This window comes from Phalangium opilio, unplaced genomic scaffold, assembly GCF_054372755.1.
Source record: "Phalangium opilio isolate 3A_F unplaced genomic scaffold, DU_Popi_V2 ptg000040l_1, whole genome shotgun sequence".
In the NCBI taxonomy this organism is placed as follows: Eukaryota; Metazoa; Arthropoda; class Arachnida; order Opiliones; family Phalangiidae; genus Phalangium; species Phalangium opilio.
In genome coordinates, this window is record NW_028324164.1 from 777,238 (window position 1) to 799,887 (window position 22,650).

Consider the following 22,650-nt stretch of genomic DNA (forward strand, 5'->3'; position numbering starts at 1 on the left):
TGTGATCACACTCCCACACCTTGTCCGGCTGGGAGTTTTTGATGTCAGGAAACTTATAAACGCTGACCTCTACAAAAAAATCCCCCTGACGTGGGGGGACTTTTGTTTCATAATATTGGCCCTCTTTCCGGAGCCGAAAGGAGCCTTCGATGCCGTGTACCCCGACGACGTGTTTTTGTAAAACCCCTTACACAAAGGTTTCGTCGTCGGAGTCAATTAGTAATTCGACGGGTTCGGGTCTAAGAAACTGATTTAATGTGCGGCGACCACTACTAGGTCCAGGTCGACCCCCGGAAGAAGATGGTGGAGAATCAATCAGCGACTGGGACAGAGACTGGGATTCGGGAAACTGACTCATGGCTGGTTCGATTATGATAATCCAATGCCGATGTCCGAGCTTTTATACGAAAATCTCAGGGCCATTTTTAGACTACAGGCCCAGACATGTTTTTTTTATTTTTAAAAATTTTTTGTTACGGAGAACACAACATCATTTTACTTTTATTAATTGTTTAAAATATATAATTATTTACAGATAATCCATTTTTTAATTTAACCTAAAATACATTTTTATCGTGGAGTTGATACTAAAGATTATGAAGCATATTAACATACATGTCTATATAAAAATACCCCTATAGCTTACTATAAATATACATTTGTTTAGATTTGAATCATGTTAAAAAAACCAATTTCTCTTCCTCCCCCAAGTAACTCCTTTTTTCACCATCACTGATAAGTTTTTATATAAGGCGACCTCATTTGGATTATTCAAAACACGCCCAAACAAGCTTTGCATACGGATAAAACTCCCCCCAGGCTTCGTTTCCTCTCAATATAACTCCTTTTTAACCTTCGCCGATGGGTTTTTTATATAAGACGATCTCATTCGAATTATATAAAACACGCCTAACACGTTTTGCATACGAAAAAAACTTGGACCTCGGGGAGATTTCTAATTTTATAAATATATACCTAATTAACTTTCACCATTTATCGAAAGTAGTTTTTAAGAATCTTGAGATCATTGGCTAGACAACTCTTCTAATATTAAATTTGACCTCGATAATTTAGTATATAAGCCCCGTGATTCAAAATGAAAGTTATCAGTTTTTTAAAAAAGTCATTTTATTAAACACCCTTCTGAACCACTTTTACGAAGATGTCTTTCTCTAACGCTCCTCGACTGCCCTGCCTGTCTTTTATTAAAATTCATCCGGCAGCGTTTATCCCGCGCCGCGCTACGCCCCAGTCGGCCGGACTGGACTTGTATAGTCCAGTTGATACTGTAATTGAACCTCACGGTATCAAAATTTTGTCAACTGGAGTCGGCGTTATGCTGCCGGCGGAAAGCTACGGTCGCATTGTCGGCCGTAGCAGCTTAATGGCCCAAGGGCAGTTTGTCGCCGAGGGCACGATAGGTATGTTTATTACTATTAGCCATTTTATAACGCCAGAAGTATAATATTCCTTAACAATAATAGACGGCGACTATCGTGGCCCCCTGAAAGAAGTCGTCGCAAATGTAGGGGAGACCCCCTACGTTGTCCGGCGGGGCGATCGGGTCGCCCAATTGATAGTCACACCGGTTCTATTATTAAGACCGGTGGAAGTGGCGGTAAATAATTTTAGTTTTAATTTAGGATTCAGCATGTAACACTTTTTAGCCACATCGTAGTATACGATGAGGCTCTTAGTTTGACCCGAGCCGTCGTAGTAGTAGTAGTAGTGGCCGGGGTTGTCGCTTCGTTATCGTTGGATTTTAGCTTAAAAGGAATTCGATAGTACCTCAAACCACCCATAGGGGTAACTGAGCTTGGTTAGAGAATATATTTTCATTAAAATATTTTTTGGTCGCAGCCGGGATTCGAACCCGGGTCGTTCACGCAGGAGTTAGACACTCTACCACTTTACCACGAGGGCTTGACAATAAGAGCGAGTTTTCTTCCTTTAATTTATCTCTAAAGGGTCGGGAATGAGGGAGGGCCCTACTTATTTCTGTGGTCGGATAAATATGTATTTTTGGAGTCGGATACTTCTGAATTTGTGTCTTTTGGTCTTTATATTTCTTTTCTTTATATTTTCTGAATTTGTATCTTTGGGGTTTCTGCATTGGTATCTTTCGGGTCGGATAATTTCGAATTTGTATCTTTCGGGTCGGATACTTCCGAAATGTTATCTTTCGGGTCGGATACTTCTGAATTGGTATCTTTCGGGTCGGATACTTCTGAATTGGTCTCTTTCGGGTCGGATACTTCTGAATTTGTATCTTTCGGGTCGGATACTTCTGAACTTGTATCTTTGGGGTCGTATACTCCACCAGACTTTATTAAAGTGGAAGTGGCGACTTATTAAAGGGTGACGCCCATTACTAGCAGGCAAGGGGATGACGTCAAGGTTGAATATACTTTTAGTTTTGGTTTTAGTTAAGAAGGTGACGTCATGGGGGTTAATAGGCGGGAACTCGTGGTAGTATAGCATGGTGCAAGGCAGGGTATGAAAAAAGGTAAGGTTTTTTAAATAACCTAGGTGGCATGGTGGCCATCGTGGATCCATGCGTATCTGTATAGCTATCACTACTGATGGGGTCACTAACAGCAATTTTCTTTAAACGTATGGGTCGTAGTTGTTGGTCCGCATTTTCTTCCACTTAAACTAAATGGCGGGGCGAAACTTACGTTTTTAAGAGACTTTAATCATAATTCTCGACGACATACCGTTAGCATGTGGTTTATACTCGACATGACACCACAAAATTTCAGTCGTGCAGATAAAGAGCTTTTTGATGCAACGTGCAATTTAAGGCGGTTTGGGCGAGGAGGACCACTTGATTTAGCGTATGCTATTGAAACTGTTTTATATCTCTAAAGAAGTTGATTGGGCTGAATCCGTTTACTATTTTCTTGTTTTAGGGACACTTTGGAGGGCCATATCTTCGTTACTACTAGGTCCAGACGTCATTTTTTTAGACACTTTCCACTCTTATTGACCCATTTAATTTATGGCAGACTAATCCGAAATACACAATTTATAAAGTGTCTAACGCGATTTCGTCAGTTATTTTAAATGATTAAATTATTTTTTTCAGATTATTCACACTTTCTTTATGTTTACGATTCCACGACCATCAACTGTGTTTAATTATTATTTTAATCCACCGAATCGTCATACTAAAATGGGAATATTAACTTGCGACCCAATTAAAAATGGAGTCGTGACTCGCGAATCTGAAGAATTTTCCGTTCAAGGATTGGATGATTCAGTCTGGCTTGTTTTAGCTATAACTATAATTTTTATGACAATCCTTTCAAAACTTTTCAAAGATTTTTCTTTTCCAAATGTTAAATTCAAATTGCAAAGATTTGCCAACGTACTTTGGTATTTCGTAGCAAGCCTTCTTAATGGTGATAAACATTTTTAACATTTTAAAGTGTTAGAGACAAAAACTCTTCAGGGTTTTCCAATAAGGGTGGTAGGACCAAAGTATAATGGGTTTTACGGGTGATTTTAAGTCGAAACTATTGTATAACATTTTTTCGTTCATGCCATCAATTACGAGTTGTGATAAAGGTATTTTATGGATGGCCCTTTAAATAAATTAATTTTGTGTTTAATTCTTGATGTTAAAGTTAAGACGTCATTCTTAAAATACTCTGATCATAAATTTAAAACGGTAGCCCGGACATCTAAATGCAGTAGAATACATCCCACTCAAAATCGCTCATTGAACACTTCGATCCCGCCACTCATTTTGGAAGCCTGTATAATTCGTTGCATATTTCTCTACTTTCTGTAATCCTTCATAAATTATGTGATTACTGATAACGATATATAATATTTGAATCCACCTCTTTTACTTACAGGAAGTGATTTACAAACAGTATATTTCGCTACCCGAATATTTTTTGGCACTTGGATTCTCCTATCGAGCATCATAATGAAAGCTTATAATGGCAACTTGAAAAGCGTTCTCGTTACAGACAGATCAAGATATATAGACTCTATTGGAGATTTCTTATCGAATAAAAAACTAACACCAATAACAGCAAAAGAATCAGTGGCTTTTTTTAAAGCAAAAGTGAGTTTCGGGTTCTTATGAACCTGAAAATAATCCTGTGCATCTCCTTCGACCTCGCTTTCACATTTCGGGCAACCAATTTATATTATTATAATTGAAAATATAACGCCCAAAACTTGAAAATTGTGTCTTTGGCCTAATATTTAGCAATTTTTTTGCATAGAGAGTTAACAAACTTGTACAAAACCGGTTTTAAGTTTAAAAATCTTACTACATTTTACTTTCCAAAAGGAAATGCAGAAATTAAATGACGCCATGTTTACTAAGCTGATGGAAAATTTGAGACCAATTCCTCAAGGAGAACTATCAAAAGTGTTTGTCTGCGGTAAACACGCTATTTTTCACGACATAGATTTTTTGCTGTACCTTGTTCCCTGGCCACGATTTTCCTCTTGTTCGTGTCACTTGGGGACTGAGACATACTTTTCTACTTACTACGCTATGTATTTTTACAAACATACGCCACGAAACGTCTTGGAAAGCGCCAATTATATGTAAGTGCATAAATTGTAATTTGCGGGGATTGTAGCTTTATATCCCTTATGGACTTCTTTTAACCTGGCTTTCATCTCATTTTGTGGTGCCCCGCCCTTTCAATGAGTCTATTATTTCAAAAACCACCAGCTAGTAAATATTACCAGTTAAGGAAAAACAATAAAACCAAGAAAAATTATAGAGGATATAGAAATACTTTAAACCCACCGAATGACCGTAAAAAGCGAAGGGAAAAAAGTAAAAAAGAATACATGTCTGGAAAGGCACAGTTTGACCAATATAATTTCCGGAGGAAAGTTTGGCGAACACAGTTAAAAGAAACCATCACGGAGATTCATGATCATATCGAAAACCTTATACCGAATCTCATTGGATCATCTCGAAAACATGATAAGGTAACAAAAGAAATCAATGACCACGAGGTTGATATCCTGTTCACCGACCCGGATATCTCCACGGCAATGAAGGGTATAGCTACAGACACCGCTCCTATAGTACCGACCACGTACTAATGCGGACGGTAAATGGAAAAAGTAGTCAGAACTTAAACGCTATGATTGCCACCTTAATGGATAGATTGTTATACCGTCTCTAAACGTGACAGAGCTGTCCTTATATATAAAGGGGGCGGTGAAAAGCACCAGAAAAACTCGCATTCTATTTTGATTTTTTTTTCAATCGTCAATTTTCTTATCAGCCGAAATAAAAACTTTCAAACTTGCGAAGCAACTGGTAATCGGCAACACATTAACTCCCTCTTTGTTAAAAGGGGCCCTTCAAAACGCGAAAATGAAATCCATGGAATACGCAATCATATTTCTAGACATCACGAAAGCCTGTGACAATATAAGCCACGAGCACATTGAAAAGACTTTGCACACTCTTCCCTAAAAGCAAAGGAAACTTCTATTGAAGGTAATTCGAAATAATGAAGTACAGAAATATGGGACCGTAAGATGACGAAACCAAAAAATTTCAAAAGGGGCGTTCCTCAAGGGGCCCTTATTTTCTCAATGCTTATTAATATTGTCATCGATTTCATTCCAAAAGAACCCAAAGAAGACTCCGTAGCGGCTGCGCACGGGTTTCAAATAATGCCGGGACGAAGACCTTTTTTGAATCCTGGATACGCTGATGATACGGCAATAGTAGCTAAAGATAACATTTCAGTGGTACTAGTAGGACTGTTCAGGAACCGAGCTGAGCGAGCTTTTTAAAAGCTCGGTTCAGCTCGTGTCAAAATAACGGTGGCTAGGCTCTAGCTCGGTTAACATATGCATGTTAAACAAAAATTGCTACCACCAACGTAAAACTTGAGACCGACTAGAAATGCCATTCCATGTTTAGGAATGTAGTGGTTCAGTAAAACCCGCTCCGTAAAATATGCTCAAGGCTAGAGACGAGAATTTTCCGAAGCTTTATTTCTTGTAAAAATACAACGGAACGCTATTGGTGAAGAGAATAAAGACTAAGAGGAAAGCACTATTTCAGTGACTAAGCTCGCGAGCCGGCTCGCGAGTCGTAGTGGCTAAATGGCTGTCGGCTCGGCTCAGCTCGACCATAAAAAAGCTCGCTCGTTAATTAATCGAGCCGCCAAAGTGTCGGCTCGGCTCGCTAAGTGGTAGCGTTAGTGCAAATCTTTATAGGAGGCCATGAAGAAATTGGATTATCGGTAACTACAGAAAGAGAAATGAGCTATTCGAATATGCAAGGGTAGGGTATATTAGACCAATCGATGACGCATTGTACAACCCTCAATAAGGAAATAATTCCAATCATTCCTCTGGACGAATCTGTTAAAGACATTGGAGTAAATGTTTCCGGTGAAATTGTGCCGGAGCAGCCGGACAAAAGAGAATTCTCGGCGTCGGTGTCTGAAAATTTGTATCTCAAAGTTGCTAATCCCTGATTACACCCTAAACTAAAACACAATATAATTAATCAATATGGCCCATTGTGGTTTATCCTCCCCAAAGCTCACCATTTAAACGGAGTTTAAAGTTATTTTTTTTATTCAGCTACTAATTAAATTATAACACCAGTCTGCATAGTGAAACATTCTGGATATATCTCCGAGCGATTTTAAATTCAATTTAGGTTCAAATTTAAAGGATAATTTTAAATAAGGACCTGCGACCAATCGCGTAACGCACTGCCTTTTTTCTAACAAAATTCTCGTGGCAAGCTTCATGTCTCGCACCACGATTGTGACATCGCGCGAAAATTTTGTCAAATCTCGCGATAAATTTCATTCGACATGGAGTGTGCCACGAGAATTTTGATATCAGGAGGGCAGGGCGTTACGCGATTGGTCGGAGGTCCCAACTTAAAATCATCCTTAAAATCTGAACCTAATTTCAAAATCATTCAGTTTTATTTCCTGGATGTTTCACTATGCAGTAAAGAATCATAAAAAAACACTTTATTTTACACTTCACTTTCCCTTTAAAAACACAACAAACCAGTTTCTGAAGGATCTTGACTGCTTTATCTGGAGCGCTGTTGAATCAATCCTACTCATAACAACAGACAGCCTGGATAATATGATTTATGAATTAAGAACGAATGGTGCGCTCGTTTTGGGAAGCGCAACCCCAGCCCTTCAGTATAGCCCAAAACGTTGCAGCGATTCACAACCCCTGTATGGTATGCCAGGTATGCCTATCGTGCTCTTACAAACGAGGGACTGGATTGCCACGAGCAGCTATGCATCCAGGTAAGATGAGTCTGGCAACGCACCATCCCTACAAAAACTATGGGACGATCTACGGAGAAACACTCTTGAGGAATGGGGTGAAACAATTTGCTGAATATTCAAAAGCAATTGGGTGGATGAGAGGGGGAAAAGCCTATCATCCTCTCGATGGACGACAGGCTTAAAAAGAAACACAAGTAGTTGTGCCACAATAGGTATCAAAGGACGTTCTAACGAAACAACCTCGTGTATATGTCCAAATTGCATGATGAAAGAAACTCTTAGCAACGTTCCTCAATATTGCCACTTGCCAGGGTACTAACGCAATACTTATTGCAAAACACAACCACGTTGTTAATCTTCTTGAGATGGCTGTAATTAGCAATGTGTTTGAGGTATATAAGGGAGTACTCTGCGTAAACTCAGTAAGGAAGGAAAACAAACGCACCGATCTGGTAGTCTTTGATCTTAAGGGATTGACGAAGGCGAGACATTACTTCTCCATCGAGCACAACACCAAAAGGATACATACTTGACCCTCCACTTCGATTCGAACAATACCAAGATCAAGCAGTTTATGTCAATTAAGAGAAAAAGAACTATATGGACCCCACGCACGACTATTTTAGAGAGAAATACTCTAAAATTTGTGAATGGAAAGCGATGTGAAGGCTACCGAGGAACAATTGCATTCATTCTGGTAGTTGTGGCAAAATTATTTGGAGAGAGACGTATCGCTCTCTCTTTTGCTTTGCAGAAAAGCGCCTTCAATAGTATTAGTTTTACCAATTTAGTTTAAACTGGTATAACTAAATTAGTCGATGTAAATTATTTTAGCAGTTGAAGTTTTTGTTTTGTCTTAGTGAGTGTCCATATGTTTCTCGTGTGCAACTAGATGGTAGGATATAGCGGCTGGTACCAAAATTTGCAGAACAATGAGAATTCGAAAATAGACGGTACGAGTTTGGGGGTGCCACTGGTGGGCGCCAGCCCACGTAATAGGTTTGTTTTTAATATAAAACTAAATAATATTTAAATGTAAAAACTTGGACCTTAGGTAAGTGAATATTAACTTACCAAACATATTGAAGATAGAGGGAGCATCAAACTTTGAACACCTGCAATTTAATGGTACACGACATATTTGATATATATTTGTGAATTCGCCTAACTGTTCGCGAGTAGTTTCCACCCATAGCTTAGGAATCCCTGAAAGCTCTATATATTTTCCAATAGCCTTTAATTCCGCCATTTTAAAAAACCTTTTTTAGTTGTTTCATGGGACGATCAAGTCCCAAATATAGGGAAACTATTCGCTTTGCGTCAAATCCACGTAGAATGTTTGTTTTCATTAGAATGTTAAGTACGGTCAGCCGAACTGATCTCTCAGTAGGATAGTATCCAAGAAGCGGTAATAGAGCCACGCGCGTTATATCTTTGGCCTCGGTAATGAGAGACCTTTTCACTATATAAGCGAGTTTCATTTGACTAGAAATACCAACGCCCTGTGTGTAAGTGGATAATACTGAGCTTCGAGGGCGTATAGTCTTTGGAACTGTGCACTGAAGAAGATTGTAAATAAAGGTAGGGATTTCTGTATCCTCTTCTTTTATAATAAATGGTTCGTTTATGTCAGAAGGTTAAATTTCTGGTAAATGACCATATTTGTTCCATGAGTGGTGCGTTGACCATCAGGTGTATCCTCTTTAAAGTCCAAGTTGTCAACAGCGAATGATATTTTTCTTCCAAATACAAAATTTGGTGGAAGGTAGACACTGTCATGTACTCATGTTAGCTGATTTTATGCAGTACGATTTTGGCCGTAAGGGTTTCAACTTCTTTCAGCCTTGAAAAATTGACGCTCATACCCAAATAACTCAGTATCTAAACCAGTTTTGAACTCCGTGATTTCTTGTGAATGGTTAGACCATCTGCAAAGGCATTTCTCGAGTTTGTCTTATAATTTTAGATGTAGTGAGAAACACTTGACGAGGAGATAAGCATTAAAAAATTAGCATTAAAGCCAATCTTATTGGCCGTTGGTCTATTTCACTTTCACGTTTTTCGTTTGAGTTTAACTTCCCTTATCCAGTCATAAACCATTTGAAGAATAGTATCAACTCTTGGGTATAACATCTGTTTGCATATTTAGTTCTCCGTTAAAACACGACTATTTTGATGCCAGAACTAGCTTTCGGATGAACGCTGAGGCTTAAAAAATATCTTCATCTCATTTAGTTTACTTCAAGCTGCATCTTTAGTGCATTTCAATGATTCTAAATCCGTGAATCGCTTTTGTTTAGCAGCTGAAAATTTAATTCTAATTATTTCATCTTTCAAAATTTCCTTCAGTTGCCTTCTTGACATAAGATCATCTTTAGTTAAATCAAGGCTATTTGATGTACAAATGTTCACGTACATATCGCGGAGTTCAGCTATTGAGATCACTTGAATATTTTTCTCTTCAAACTCCTCTTCAACTAGATTTATAAATTCAATGCCCGAGGCTATTATTGCCGCCGTATTTACTTGTTTCTTACTACCCTTTAAAGACTTTGCTCTTAAAACGTGCGTTGCGTTCCTTCCCCAACAAAGCAGGTGATCAACTATGCCTACGGAATGCGCATCAGTGTTATTTATACTATCAGTTAAACGTACTCTCCAAGTGTCGTTCCCACTTAACTCAACTTATTCCCGTAACGATGCACTACTTAAATCGTAAGTTATAAAATGCAACGCGTGCTTTCGAGTTTCTTTATTATCACAGAAGAAAAAATGCAATTTTGAGTATTTTTTAGTCTTACTTCTGGTTAAAGGCGATGGCACATTTTCAACTCTACTACAAGAGGGCCGATCTAGTGAAGGGTGGTCTTGGGCTTCTTGGGTGAGTCTTCGATTTTTTCCCGAAAACGTTTTCAATTTGATGCTCACGAGACTTGAAGGAAAACCTTTTATAGCATTTTAAATGCCACCGTATGCATTGCGTTTATAGATCTCCAATTGTTACATTCCCACCGAGTTTTACAAGTTACTGGTTCATATCGTCCTCTTTATCAGCATATTTGATCAACAAAGATGAAACTGTTTGGTACGTTGAATCTCCTGGGCTTTTTACAAGTTTTTGTCTCGTTTTGTGTTCATAAAACACACAAACATCACTTACAAGCGCACGAGCCATTTTAAATTAACTAAAACACAGCGGTTAACGAAGGCATGCGCAGCGCATTCACAAATATGGGAAAGGATTCAAATATAAACCGATCAGAAAAACCTGTATACTGGTGTTTTAAAGTGGTTGCCCAACATGAAACTAGGTGAATCTTTGCTACCTTCGTCCCTTATTTTTTATGAGGTAAGTAAACCAGACCCCGTGAAAAATAGTCGTGTTCAAACAAAACCTGATGTTAAAGGGAAACCTAAAGCGTATGAATGTTTTTAACACATCCATGTTTATTAAGTAACCAGTCAAAATATATCTTTATTTTTAACTTAGGTCCATAATATTTCAATTACAAAATGCCATAGTTGAGAAAATTGTATTTTATACCCTACACCGCTAGATAAATTTCGAATATGCCGTATACCTTCGGGTTCCAGGTGTTCATGGTTTTTTTTATATAATTTATTGATGCCCTCATAATTTTACATAATTTTTTACTTAGTGTATTAACATCTTTCCCCTTGCCACAGTGTTGGTGCGTGGCTTGGACTATAACAAAGTTACTATATATTACACAAATTCAGAGAGAGCGTTAATTAAGGGTTATTGTTAAGGTGCAGTATTCATAATATTAGCATTAAAAATCTAATTTAGTATATAGCTCTGTGATACCTAAATTAATTAACCATGTAATAATATATTTTTTGAATTTGATCGGCAAGTTACATTCTTTTATATTATTGGGCAGCATATTAAAAAAGATATTTCCCATATATGTTACATTTCTTTCTGTACGAGTTTTGTTCATATTGATAGTTTGTAGATTGCCGGCCATTACAATCTGGTGTCATAACTACTAGATAATTGTTTAAATTCCCTATTCTTAAATGTATATAATAGAATCGTTTTGGCGTATAATTGCCTTACAGTAAAAACTTTAAAATAATTATGTAGTTTAGCGCGTGATTCAAAATAATTCTTCTTAAACAATACGAATAATTTTCCTTTGAAGAATTTCTAATGGTTCAATGCTGGTGTAAAAAGTACTGCCCCAGCTAACTATAGCAAATGAAATGATCGATTGGACTAGAACGAAATAAACTGTTCTCAGCCAGGTGGTAGACAAAAAATTTCGTAGTTCTAAAATTTATGCAAACAGCACTGTAGCTTTCTGCAGAGGTTTAGGGTATGTATAAGGTTATTCCTAGGTATCTTATTGATTTTACATTTTCTAGTTTATAGCAGTCTCTGTTACGATTATCATAACTTGTATTAACAAACTTTGACTTATGGAAAACTTCTGGCCACGAGCTACCCTCAAAGAGAATAGTTGTATCGTCCACGAAGGCTATTAATTTTCCCAGTGATTCACAATTACAAATACCATTCCTGTATATTAAAAATAAGACTGGGCCAATTATAGTACCTTGCGGTATACCGTACGTTATATATTCAGGGTTGTTGTAGGTGTCATCTATTTTAACTATTGATTGAAGGTAGCTCTTAAAACATTTTAAGGTTACACCTCTTATTCCGGCCCTATCGAGTTTGGCAAGTAGATAATCATGTGAAACAGTATCGAAAGCCTTTTTTAGGTCTAAGAATATGCCAAGTGCTTTGCGTTTTTTGTCTATGGAATTATATAAAAAATGAGTGACCTCAACAGTTTGTTGCACCCTCTAACTTTAATATGGCAGGTAAGTTTGATTTCGCTAACCAAGGTGTTAAGTACTGAGTATTCGTTCGTAGTAAAACATTTCTTAGTTTTTATATTTAAATTTTAATTAGTCAAAAATTTAAAACACAAAAACCCTATTACGTGGGCTAGCGCCCACCGGTCGCATCCCCCAAACTCGTACCTTCCATTTTCGAATTCTCGTCATTGTTCTGCAAATTTTGGAAACCTGCACACGAGAATGTTTTTTACATATAATGCCACGCACTATCATGCGAAATGTGTTTTTTATGCCTGAACCATAATTTATTTTTCCTAAAATCCCATCAATGAGAGATTGTGCGTCGAGAAAGTATAAGCCCAGCTTTATTTCACGAAGGAAGATACTAGATCTACTACTTTTAAATTTGTAATATTTCATGTTTAATCATGATGACGTTTATATTGATTACAGAATTTTGAGATATGTTGAAACAAGTCAACACACAAGGAAGACGATCAAATCTAGATATCATACGAATAAGAAATTGGAGGAGAGAAAGTACCGAGCTGTGTTTTCTACAATGCTTTTAGGAACACTTAAATATCTTTTCAAAATATACCTTTTTGGCCATTTATTGTCAATTGGTACATTTGCAGTTGAACTATCTTTGGGATTTTACTTTAGACAGTTCTAAAAAGATTTAAAATATAAATTTTCATTCACGCCATAAACATTAATTTAAGGGCAGGTTTCTATCATTATGCCATTTTTTGCCACATCGTATATACGATGGGCTATTACTTTGACCTCATGTGTAGAAGAAGCTCAATTGAAGGTGTTTAGTTTGTTATTTTTAAGTAGTACTTCGCATAGTAGAGAGAGAGATAAGGAAAGGATATAGAAGCTGTACGAGCAGGCGAGGATTCTATAGAAGCACGCTTGGGAAATTTCTCTCACAGATCTTTTGGTTTCTTCGTAGCTAAAAGGTATCGATGGGCATAATAGTTTTACCCGAGTTGTAGTGGTAGTAGATGTAGTGGTAATAGCTTTACCCAAATAATAATGGTAGTAAATGTAGTGGTAATGGCTGTACTAGTTAAATAAGTAACGGGCGTTGTCGACACGTTATTCACGTTGCCAAGCAGCCATTGAAGATCGATTCCCTCTGGGAATAATTTTCATATTTCACTAGAAGTATATTTATTGTAGTTTGGATAGCGAGATTACATAAACGATGTGGCTCAATTATGGGCTTGACCATCTTGTTTTATCAACTCCAACTCCTTGGTAGAATAGCATAAAATGATGATTGGTAAGTCTTTTTGTCGTGTCTTAACGATCTCTAAAAAAACTATAACCTACTGATGTTAGTTTTTTGGCCTACGGGCAATATGTATAAATAGTATGAACTGTATTATTTTCGCACCCACTATCTCTCTGACGTTCAATGCAATAACTAGCATATTTTATCGGACAATACTATTCAGTAATAAAGTTACCTTTTAATAATAAATGCTCGTCGTGTACTCATTGCCTTAAGATGCAACAAATGGCGACGGAGGCGAGATAACGATTCTCAACAAGCCAAGTGATTCTGCTACTTACTGCTTGCAGCCACGGTTACGCGTTAAAAGTTCTACGTTCACAAGTCCACCATGGCACTAGCAACTAACCAACCCACCTGCAACAAGGGTCCAGTCACCGGCTATTTCGAACCTTACAACAACACTGAACCTTGGAGTCTTTACGCTGAGCGCGTAGATTTGTATCTTATTGCCAACGACATCACCGACGCTATCAAGAAGAGAGCCTTCTTCCTGACATCACTCGGTCCATCGACCTACGCTTTACTGAGAAGCTTAGTGAGTCCACTGAAACCAACAGAGAAGACGTACGATGAGTTAGTAACCTTGCTCACGGATAACTTCAATCCAGCCCCTTCCGAAGTCACTGAACGCATCCAGTTTTCCAAAAGAGATCGATTGCCCGGCGAATCCGTCTCCACATACATCGCACAGTTACGAAAACTTGCCGAACACTGTAATTTTGGAGCTAACCTTGACATGATGCTGAAGGACAGGCTTGTGGCGGGTATACAGAACCCCTCCATCCATGCAAGATTCATCAATGAACCTTCCAAGGACTTAACCCTACAAAGAGCCCTTGACATCGCGCAGACGATGGAATCAGCTGCGAGACACCTACAAGGTATTAACGGCAGCACTACAGTTCCTGAAGAGACCAACGGCGTTCACCAATTATCGACAAAATCACATCATAAGACTTCCCGTTCAAGGTCAAGAAAACCCTCGAGACCCAGCAGTAACAGACCCTCGACCAGAGAATGTTACCGATGCGGCGAGACAAGTCATAGATCAGACGACTGTCAGTATTCTTCGGCTACCTGCAATTACTGCCAGAAAAAAGGACACTTGGAAACAGTGTGCTTGTCAGCAAAGAGAGACCGTCGAAACACGAACAACGCACCCAGAAACAACAACAATCACTGAAACCACAGGGTACATTCCCTGAATCAAGCATCACAGCAAGTTTCTATCGAGCCAACCTCGACGTCGACGTCAGGCAATACAGTCAACGAATACGACATTTTTCAAGTCAAGGATACTCGCCCTACACCCATTCTACAACCAGCTCCAAAACCTTACATATACGATTTTCTCATCAATGGCGTGAAAGTTCAGATGGAACATGACTCAGGAGCGTCATACTCGGTAATCTCAGCGTCTACGTATGCAGAGCTCAAGAAACGCACTCAGATGCCCGACCTTCAACCAGCGCTAACTTCACTGAAAGCTTACAACGGCATGCCAGTTGCCACCGAAGGTTTCGTACAAGTCACCGCGACGTTACGTAATCTGAGCGCCACTCTACCACTTATAGTTGTTACCGAACCCTTAACCTCTCTCTGCGGAAAAAATTGGATTGACGCCTTCTGTTTGACACCACCCAACGCAGCGACGAAACATGCCATCGCTAACGTATCCGCCGATTCAAGATTAGAAGACATACTACAACATGGGTCACTCTTTTCACCTGGACTTGGGTTGTTGAAAGGAGTAAAAGTACACCTCCAGACAAGGCCCGATTACACGCCCAAAATCTTCAAGCCTCGACAAGATCCATTCGCTGTCAGAGAATTGGTTAGCGAAGAACTCGACCGACTACAAAAAGACAGAATCATCGAGCCCGTCAAAGCTGCCACTTCGGCCGCACCAATAGTTCCAGTTCTCAAGGCCAATAAAAAAATTCGCATCTGCGGAGACTTCAAGCTGACAGCTAACAAAGCAACATTAACGGAACAATATCCTTTGCCCAAAATTAACGAATTTTTTTCTACGCTCAACGGAGGACAGAAATTCACGAAGCTCGACCTCCGAGATGCCTACAATCAGCTCGAGCTGGACGAAGAATCTCGCAATCTCGTCATCATTACGACATTAAAAGGCCTATTCCGATACAGAAGATTGCCTTTCGGAGTTTCGTCAGCGCCTGCGGTTTTTCAACGTGAAATAGAACTACTACTCAGAAACATACCTCACGTAGCCATCTTCCAGGACGACCTCCTTGTAACCGGTCGCAACGACGATGAACACTACGCAAACCTGGAAACAGTCCTATCCAGACTGCAAGAAGCAGGGCTGAAGCTGAGGCGTGAGAAGTGCGAATTCATGGTTACTTCGGTGGAGTACCTTGGGCATAAACTAGACGAAAGAGGTCTCGCACCTTCCGAGAAAAACCTTCGACCTATTTTGGATGCGCCCGCGCCTACAAACGTAGCTGAACTCAAGTCTTTCCTGGGTCTCGTCACGTATTATTACAAATTCGTACCAAACATGTCTAATCTACTCAACCCGCTCTATAAGCTCACACGCAAGGAGGAACCATGCATCTGGAATTCGGAGGCTAGTCAAGCATTTCGGGAAGCGAAAGGAATCTTGGCTTCTTCAACCGTTCTCACACACTACGATCCGGTTAAACCACTTGTACTTGCCTGCGACGCCTCGCCAGTTGGCATTGGAGCCGTTTTATCCCACGTGGAAGCAGACGGATCAGACCGACCTATAGTATTTGCCTCAAGGACGTTGACTACCGCCGAGCGCAACTACAGTCAAATTGAAAAGGAAGCCCTGTATCTGATTTTCGGCGTAACACGCTTCCGAGAATACATACTGGGAAGAAAATTTACGTTACTCACGGACCACAGTGCCCTGGCAATCCTCCTGGCGAACGACAAACAGACACCAACCACCGCTGCAGCAAGAATACAACGTTGGGCGATAACGTTAGCAGCTTACGACTACCAGATCAAGTATCGCCCAGGTAGTAAAAATGGAAACGCTGATGCCATGTGCAGGCTGCCATTACCAAGTACAGAAGAAATCACTCCTCAACCCAGAGAGTATGTGATGCTGCTTGAAAACACGAACTTCAACGTTGTAACCGCCAAAGACGTTAAAACCGAACTGGAAACCAACCCGAACGAGAAGAAGTTGATTGACTTCATCCTAAATGGGTGGCCAACAAGCACGCCTAAAAACTAAAATCCTTCTACTCTAGACGACATGAACTGTCTGTAATGAATGGACTTCTATTCTGGCACAATCGTCTATACATTCCTGCGAAGTTTCGGCGCGTCGTACTTCAAGAACTGCACGAAGGGCACTTGGGCATGACTAAAACCAAACGACTTGCAAGAACAGCTGTCTGGTGGCCGAGCATAGACAAAGACCTAGAGATGCTGGTTTCCACCTGCCTTACGTGCCAGCAGAATTTGCCAATGCCACCGAAGATTACAACGCATTGGCCAAAGACCACGTTTCCAATGGAGCGCGTGCATATCGATTACCTTGGACCTATAGATGGCAAAATGATCCTGGTTCTACTCAACACATACTCCAATTGGATAGAGGCCGTACCTACCACTTCGTCTACGTCCTTTTCCACGATCGAAATACTTCGAGAAATTTTCGCACGCTATGGCTTACCTTGCTGTCTCGTTTCTGACAATGGACCAAATCTCGTCAGCGAAGAATTTCGGAAGTTCACTAATGAAAACGGCATCGTACACCTAACTACGGCACCGTACCAACCATCTTCCAACGGATTTGCCGAAAGAGCCGTAACTACCGTAAAGAAAGGCCTAGCCAAACGAAGGATGGAACGCTGAAAATGCGTTTGGCTAGGATTCTCTTTGCCCACAGACGTTCACCCAACGGAGAAGGGAAGACGCCATCATCACTATTCCTTCAAAGAGAATTAAGAAGCCGACTAAGTCTGCTGAAACTCCTACCTATCGCAAGACAACAGACGAGCGCAACTGTAATAGAGGGAGAGAAGCATGCAACATCAGCCCTGAACAACAAGTTCCCAAGGCACAGCAAAGTCTGGGCAAAAAACTATGGTTCTGGACCCAACTGGTATGAAGGATCAACCTTGGAACCCATAGGCAAGACGATGTTGTCTATCACCACGCCAGTTGGAACTATAAGACGATATGTGAACCAGACGAGGCCGCGCACCTTAAGCACAGCTGCTTCTCCATCACCAATCACTATGCCAATTCCGGACGTACGGCTACCTCTGCCAAGCTCTGCAGCTACAGAAATTCCATTGCCACCTTCTCAACCTGAAGCCACAGCAGCTCCTTCTCGAGACCGTCTATCTGTCATTTCTGTACAAACTAAATCTGCGGAATCTGATGAAAACCAAGCTCCAAGACGATCATCGAGAGTTTCCAAGATACCCGAACGGCTAACGTATTACCAGAAGCAATTGACTTTTAAAGAGGAGGAAAGTGTCGTGTCTTAACGATCTCTAAAAAACTATAACCTACTGATGTTAGTTTTTTGGCCTACGGGCAATATGTATAAATAGGATGAACTGTATTATTTTCGCACCCACTATCTCTTTGACGTTCAATGCAATAACTAGCATATTTTATCGGACAATACTATTCAGTAATAAAGTTACCTTTTAATATTAAATGCTCGTCGTGTACTCATTGCCTTAAGATACAACACTTTTGATGTGGCAGTTAGATAAAAATGTTTAATCCGTTGGAATTTTGAAAATACCAAGGTTGATCAAGCCTTACATTTTTTGAAACATCACAAGTTTAAAGTGATAAACTCCTTGCACGACATAAGAAATTACCTTATTTCGTTCACATGATATCTAATTTTTTTAATATAATTCGTCTAACGGTTCATGGGTTCAGTGGAAAAATAGACCGCTCCTGTCTAGTTTTCTGTGAAAAACCAAATATGAATACTATTCATATTCAAGTCTTGTAACCTAAAATAAGGGAATTGTATAGTTTAAATGACTCTGTTTAAAAATATTTTAGGGTAAAAGAGAAATGCCAATTATTTACAAGATCGTGGTAAAAATTTGCTTTTAAAGTCAAAAATTTGCACAAACACTAAATTTTACAAAGAATCCTTAAGGCGTCTTAATTTTATTAAGTACACAAGTAAATAAATGTTTAGTGTTTTACATAAAATGTTAATATATTAAAATATATTCATGTTCTGGTGGACTTGATCATCTCTACTCTCTTTTCAATGAAAGTGTGATATTTTTTGTCAAGTGCGCTTTAAGATAGCGAAAAAACACATGGAATTTACCTAAATAATTACGGATAAGATTTTTAGAGTTTAAGTAAATTAAAAAAATATTAGTCTGAAACATCAAATCTAATACCAAGAAGGAATAAACTATAAGAAGGCACAAATTAGTGTTCGGTGCTTGCGTAATAGACGACAATCCCCCTTCATGGGTGAGACGGGGTGGAAACAGAGGCAGGACTTAATATTTTATCTTACTCTATGTTTTCCACTGTCTATCTCTTTTACCTTGTCCGTTAAGCAATGGTTTTGTTTTTGGAACTCACAAAATCATAAGTATGGTACACTTGATTCGATTTTGAAATAATTATAGAAAGAACGTTTATCACGTAGAGGCACATATTCAAAATCCATCAAGTTAGGTTGTAAACCTTTAACTAACTTGTTAATGACAAATGACAAATACAAAAACCGCGGGCAGCCTCCATTATCTGTTTATTTTGCTCGAGGTTATTTTCTCTAGTCAGAATACGTCATTCACGTCTGTAAGACCTACCCCCACGGGATGCAATTGGAGGTTCAGCCGGCAAAAATAAGGCTTACAATTCAGTTCAGTTTGCGTTTCCAGTTGAACTAAATTTCGGTAAAAGGTCAGTGTACAGTGTAAATTTGTAGACAAAAGTCAGTGCTGCAACCTTTCACCCGAAACGTTTAAGTTATTAACGCCACCTATCGCATGAACTGAATAGTAATGTCGTGCCGTCTGCTCTTTATTAAACGACGTCAATGTATTTGAAGCAGCCGCTTGTTAAGGTAACATCGTTTAATGTTAAGTAAATTATATATATTCATGTAAATAATGTGCTTCACATATTTGTTTAAAAACTAATTGTAATTGCATTAAGTATTAAACTAAAATCTTTTCCTGTTTCCATGTTGTTGCTCACCTTGATAATATCTAACCACAATAGATGCTTACTGAATGAAGGCATAATTATTACAGTACGTGAAGGGCACACAGATGTTTGTGTCAGTAGTTTTATTTGTATGGTCAAAGAGTCATTTTCATATTCCTGTGTTTTTTATGTTCAACTTTACAAGTTGTACTTGAAATTATATTGTTATTTTCTAACATTCTAAAATTTATTTGTAGTTATTGTATTGAATTTTACTTAGTAATGAAACATGGCTAAAAACTGAAAAGGTCGCCGTATTCCCTCTATGAGTTGAAGGCTGTACCCTTGTTGGTTATCAGTGATTTTGGTAACACGCCTGAAGAGAGGTGAAAGGTGTGACAAAGCAGGTAAATGATGTCCACCGCCAACAGAGATCTCATTCCGTAGGTGTCAATGAAAGGAATTCCTCAACAATATTCCACTTGTTATAGAAGAACGTGAAGCTCTGCGTTTTGCAAATTTGGTAAGTTTTCGTAATGTATTTACCATGTCATTAACATTGTTTCTTATGTTGTAGGTGGGTGTTAGCTTCTCGAACAGCGCACCTCCAGTTTTTTGTGAAGATTCCTCAAATAGCCTTCTGCTTTCCATGAAAATTTTGCTCATTGACTCGGCACTTAAGTTCATAAAAATGGTTATACGAACGTTTTCTAAAATATTCACCCCCATTCGACGTAGAGTACAGTAGTCCACCTTTTGAAAATTTTATTTGGACATTCTTGGGTTGCTACAAAGTCAGTTACCCATTAAGAGTTACTGCGGTGTACTTTCGATTTTATTATTCATAATGTATTTCTTTACTTGAACATTTCATTGTACTTTTTTCATAATTTCTTGCTATTGTTTCTCCATGCATGGTCTTCCTTTATTGTTTCATTTATGAATGGGCTAAACTTTCTTATAGCTGAGTCGCTGCCTAGTAAGAAAAGCAGGAAACGCTCATATCATCCGCTAATGCATGTTTGGAGGCCCTGCTCATGTTTGCGTCTGTTTTTCAAGTAATGGCTGCAAATGATTGGGCTAGGAATTTAAAAGAAAGGCTAAGGTTTGAAAATGAAAGGTTTAGATTTGGAAACCGGGAGTATTCGAGCCAAGAACATGACCGAAGCTTTGAAGACTTTAGGCCAAAAATTGCAGCCTGAAAATAATGACTTGTTTTGTTTAAGCGATGCATGTTTCACTTGTAGATAATTGTTCTTAATGCCATGATAGGTTGTTCGAATAACGTGTCCCTGTATTTCTATTATTTTTAATGCTCAATTTGGCATGCACTTTTTTCTCTAAGGCATGAACTCTCTATGATTGTATTTACCATTGTGATTTTATCGTACACATTGTAAATATTTTATTAATTTATTTTCACCAAAGAGTCTTTAATGTCCAATTTGACACGTACGCTTTTCCTTATCTCATTACAAATAGGTATTTTCGTCACGCTGAATTTGGCGTGTACACATTCAGTTTAATCCATTTCATTTATTACATGCGCTGTGTGCACGTATTTTATGATTTCATTTATTTCTCGCATTCATTTGATAATGTTAATAATACGTGTTAATTTTCTGTTAACTTATTTTGTAATTTATTAGACGCTTCATTTAAGAGGCCAATTCCATTTATTGCATGGGTTATATGCATGCATTTAATAATTTATTTCATAGACTTCATAACATATTTTAAATTATTTTGAAGCCGTTTAATAAAGGAGAAAAAGTCGGTTACCCCCTTTAATGTTTTGAAATCGTTCCTGGCATGCCTTTAATCTGTTCACAATAGAAGTATATTGCTGGTGACTAGACTTTACTCAAGATGACATTATTTATAACCACCATGCAAGCACACAATCAGTCACAATACGCTACCAAACCCAACCATTCAGCAATTTATTTTCCAAGTGTATTAAACTTTACCTCATACGTCTGACCGTCAAGAGTTCATTGCTTTTTTCTGTTGTCTGATGGCAATTCACATCCTACGAAGTCTTCATGACAACATACCTATTTTAAATAAAACTTAACTCTTTTTTATCATTCATAAGACCTATTTCAGACTTACCATATTCATATTGAGAGAAACAAAGGGGTGATTATACCAGTTGTTGCATGCTGAAATGCTACTTTGAAGTAACGTTTCATTGGGAGGGTGTAAATATGGTTACTTGGAAGGTATAAATATGGTTACTGGTTATGTTTTAGCGGGTGATTCGCGACTTCCAGGTCAGTTGCAGGGCACAAATGGCTAGCTGTATACGCTTGTTCGTCAGCAGTTGGAAGATATACCTCGTCTGAGAGAGGAAAGGATAAATATTGATTAAAGGCTAAGGGCGTACCTTGCTCATCAGCACACTATTCCATGAGAATGTGATAAAAGCGAAATTGTTAGTTCCACAAGAGCATGAACGAATCATGGAGTTGTTCTTAAGATTTTGGTCATGCTAAGTGCTCAAATAAGGCTTTAACCATTCAGTTACCACGGGCGATCAACCCCTCACCTTTTTTTACACATCCACTGCAGTGAATTCTATACTGAAAGCGAAAGTTGCCGCATAATCTGAACAAGTAATAAATTATAAAAGAAGAACAATTAAATGGTTTTTTTATTTAAATCGGATTTTTAAAGGGGAAAATTAAAGAATTTAGTTGAATACTTTATAAATTAATTAATCCTTCATAAATTACACTCACCACTTTAATTGACACGTTGATCAACGTCAGGAGGTTGATTAAAGGGTTGAAATATCGTCTGCTGTGAGTGCGTTCAGCATATAGTGTTACCGCAGCAACCATTAAAACCGGTGTTTAACCGGTAACTCATTTGTCAGTTGGTGAAAAAAAATTTGAATTTGGTGTATAATTTGATAGTTTACATCAGAGTCTGCGCGGAATTTGCACTAATCACTGACGGACCAACCAGCGAGCTTAGGGCAGAAGGAGGAGCCCTACTTTTCTGCAGAATACGGCCGCAGGACAGACCAATAGCCTTCACTTCACGTACCTTGACCAAAACTGAACATAACTATAG

At 38.7% G+C, this 22,650-nt stretch overlaps 1 protein-coding gene across 1 annotated transcript; it reads left to right on the top strand.

The window, feature by feature from the left end:
• The first annotated feature begins 13,741 nt into the window (after positions 1 to 13,741).
• LOC149679990 (uncharacterized) lies at positions 13,742 to 16,648 on the top strand. Its single transcript, XM_089834719.1, has 2 exons — positions 13,742 to 14,535; positions 14,605 to 16,648. The coding sequence occupies exons 1-2, from the start codon at positions 13,742 to 13,744 to the stop codon at positions 16,646 to 16,648; spliced, it is 2,838 nt and encodes a 945-aa protein (XP_089690845.1).
• Positions 16,649 to 22,650: the final 6,002 nt, after the last annotated feature.

Excerpts from the sequence above, each read along its gene's own strand:
- LOC149679990 (XM_089834719.1), top strand. The coding sequence starts at position 13,742 with ATGGCACTAGCAACTAACCAACCCACCTGCAACAAGGGTCCAGTCACC. Across the intron at positions 14,536-14,604 it reads CACTTGGAAACAGTGTGCTT|GGTACATTCCCTGAATCAAG; the intron begins GTCAGCAAAGAG and ends CTGAAACCACAG.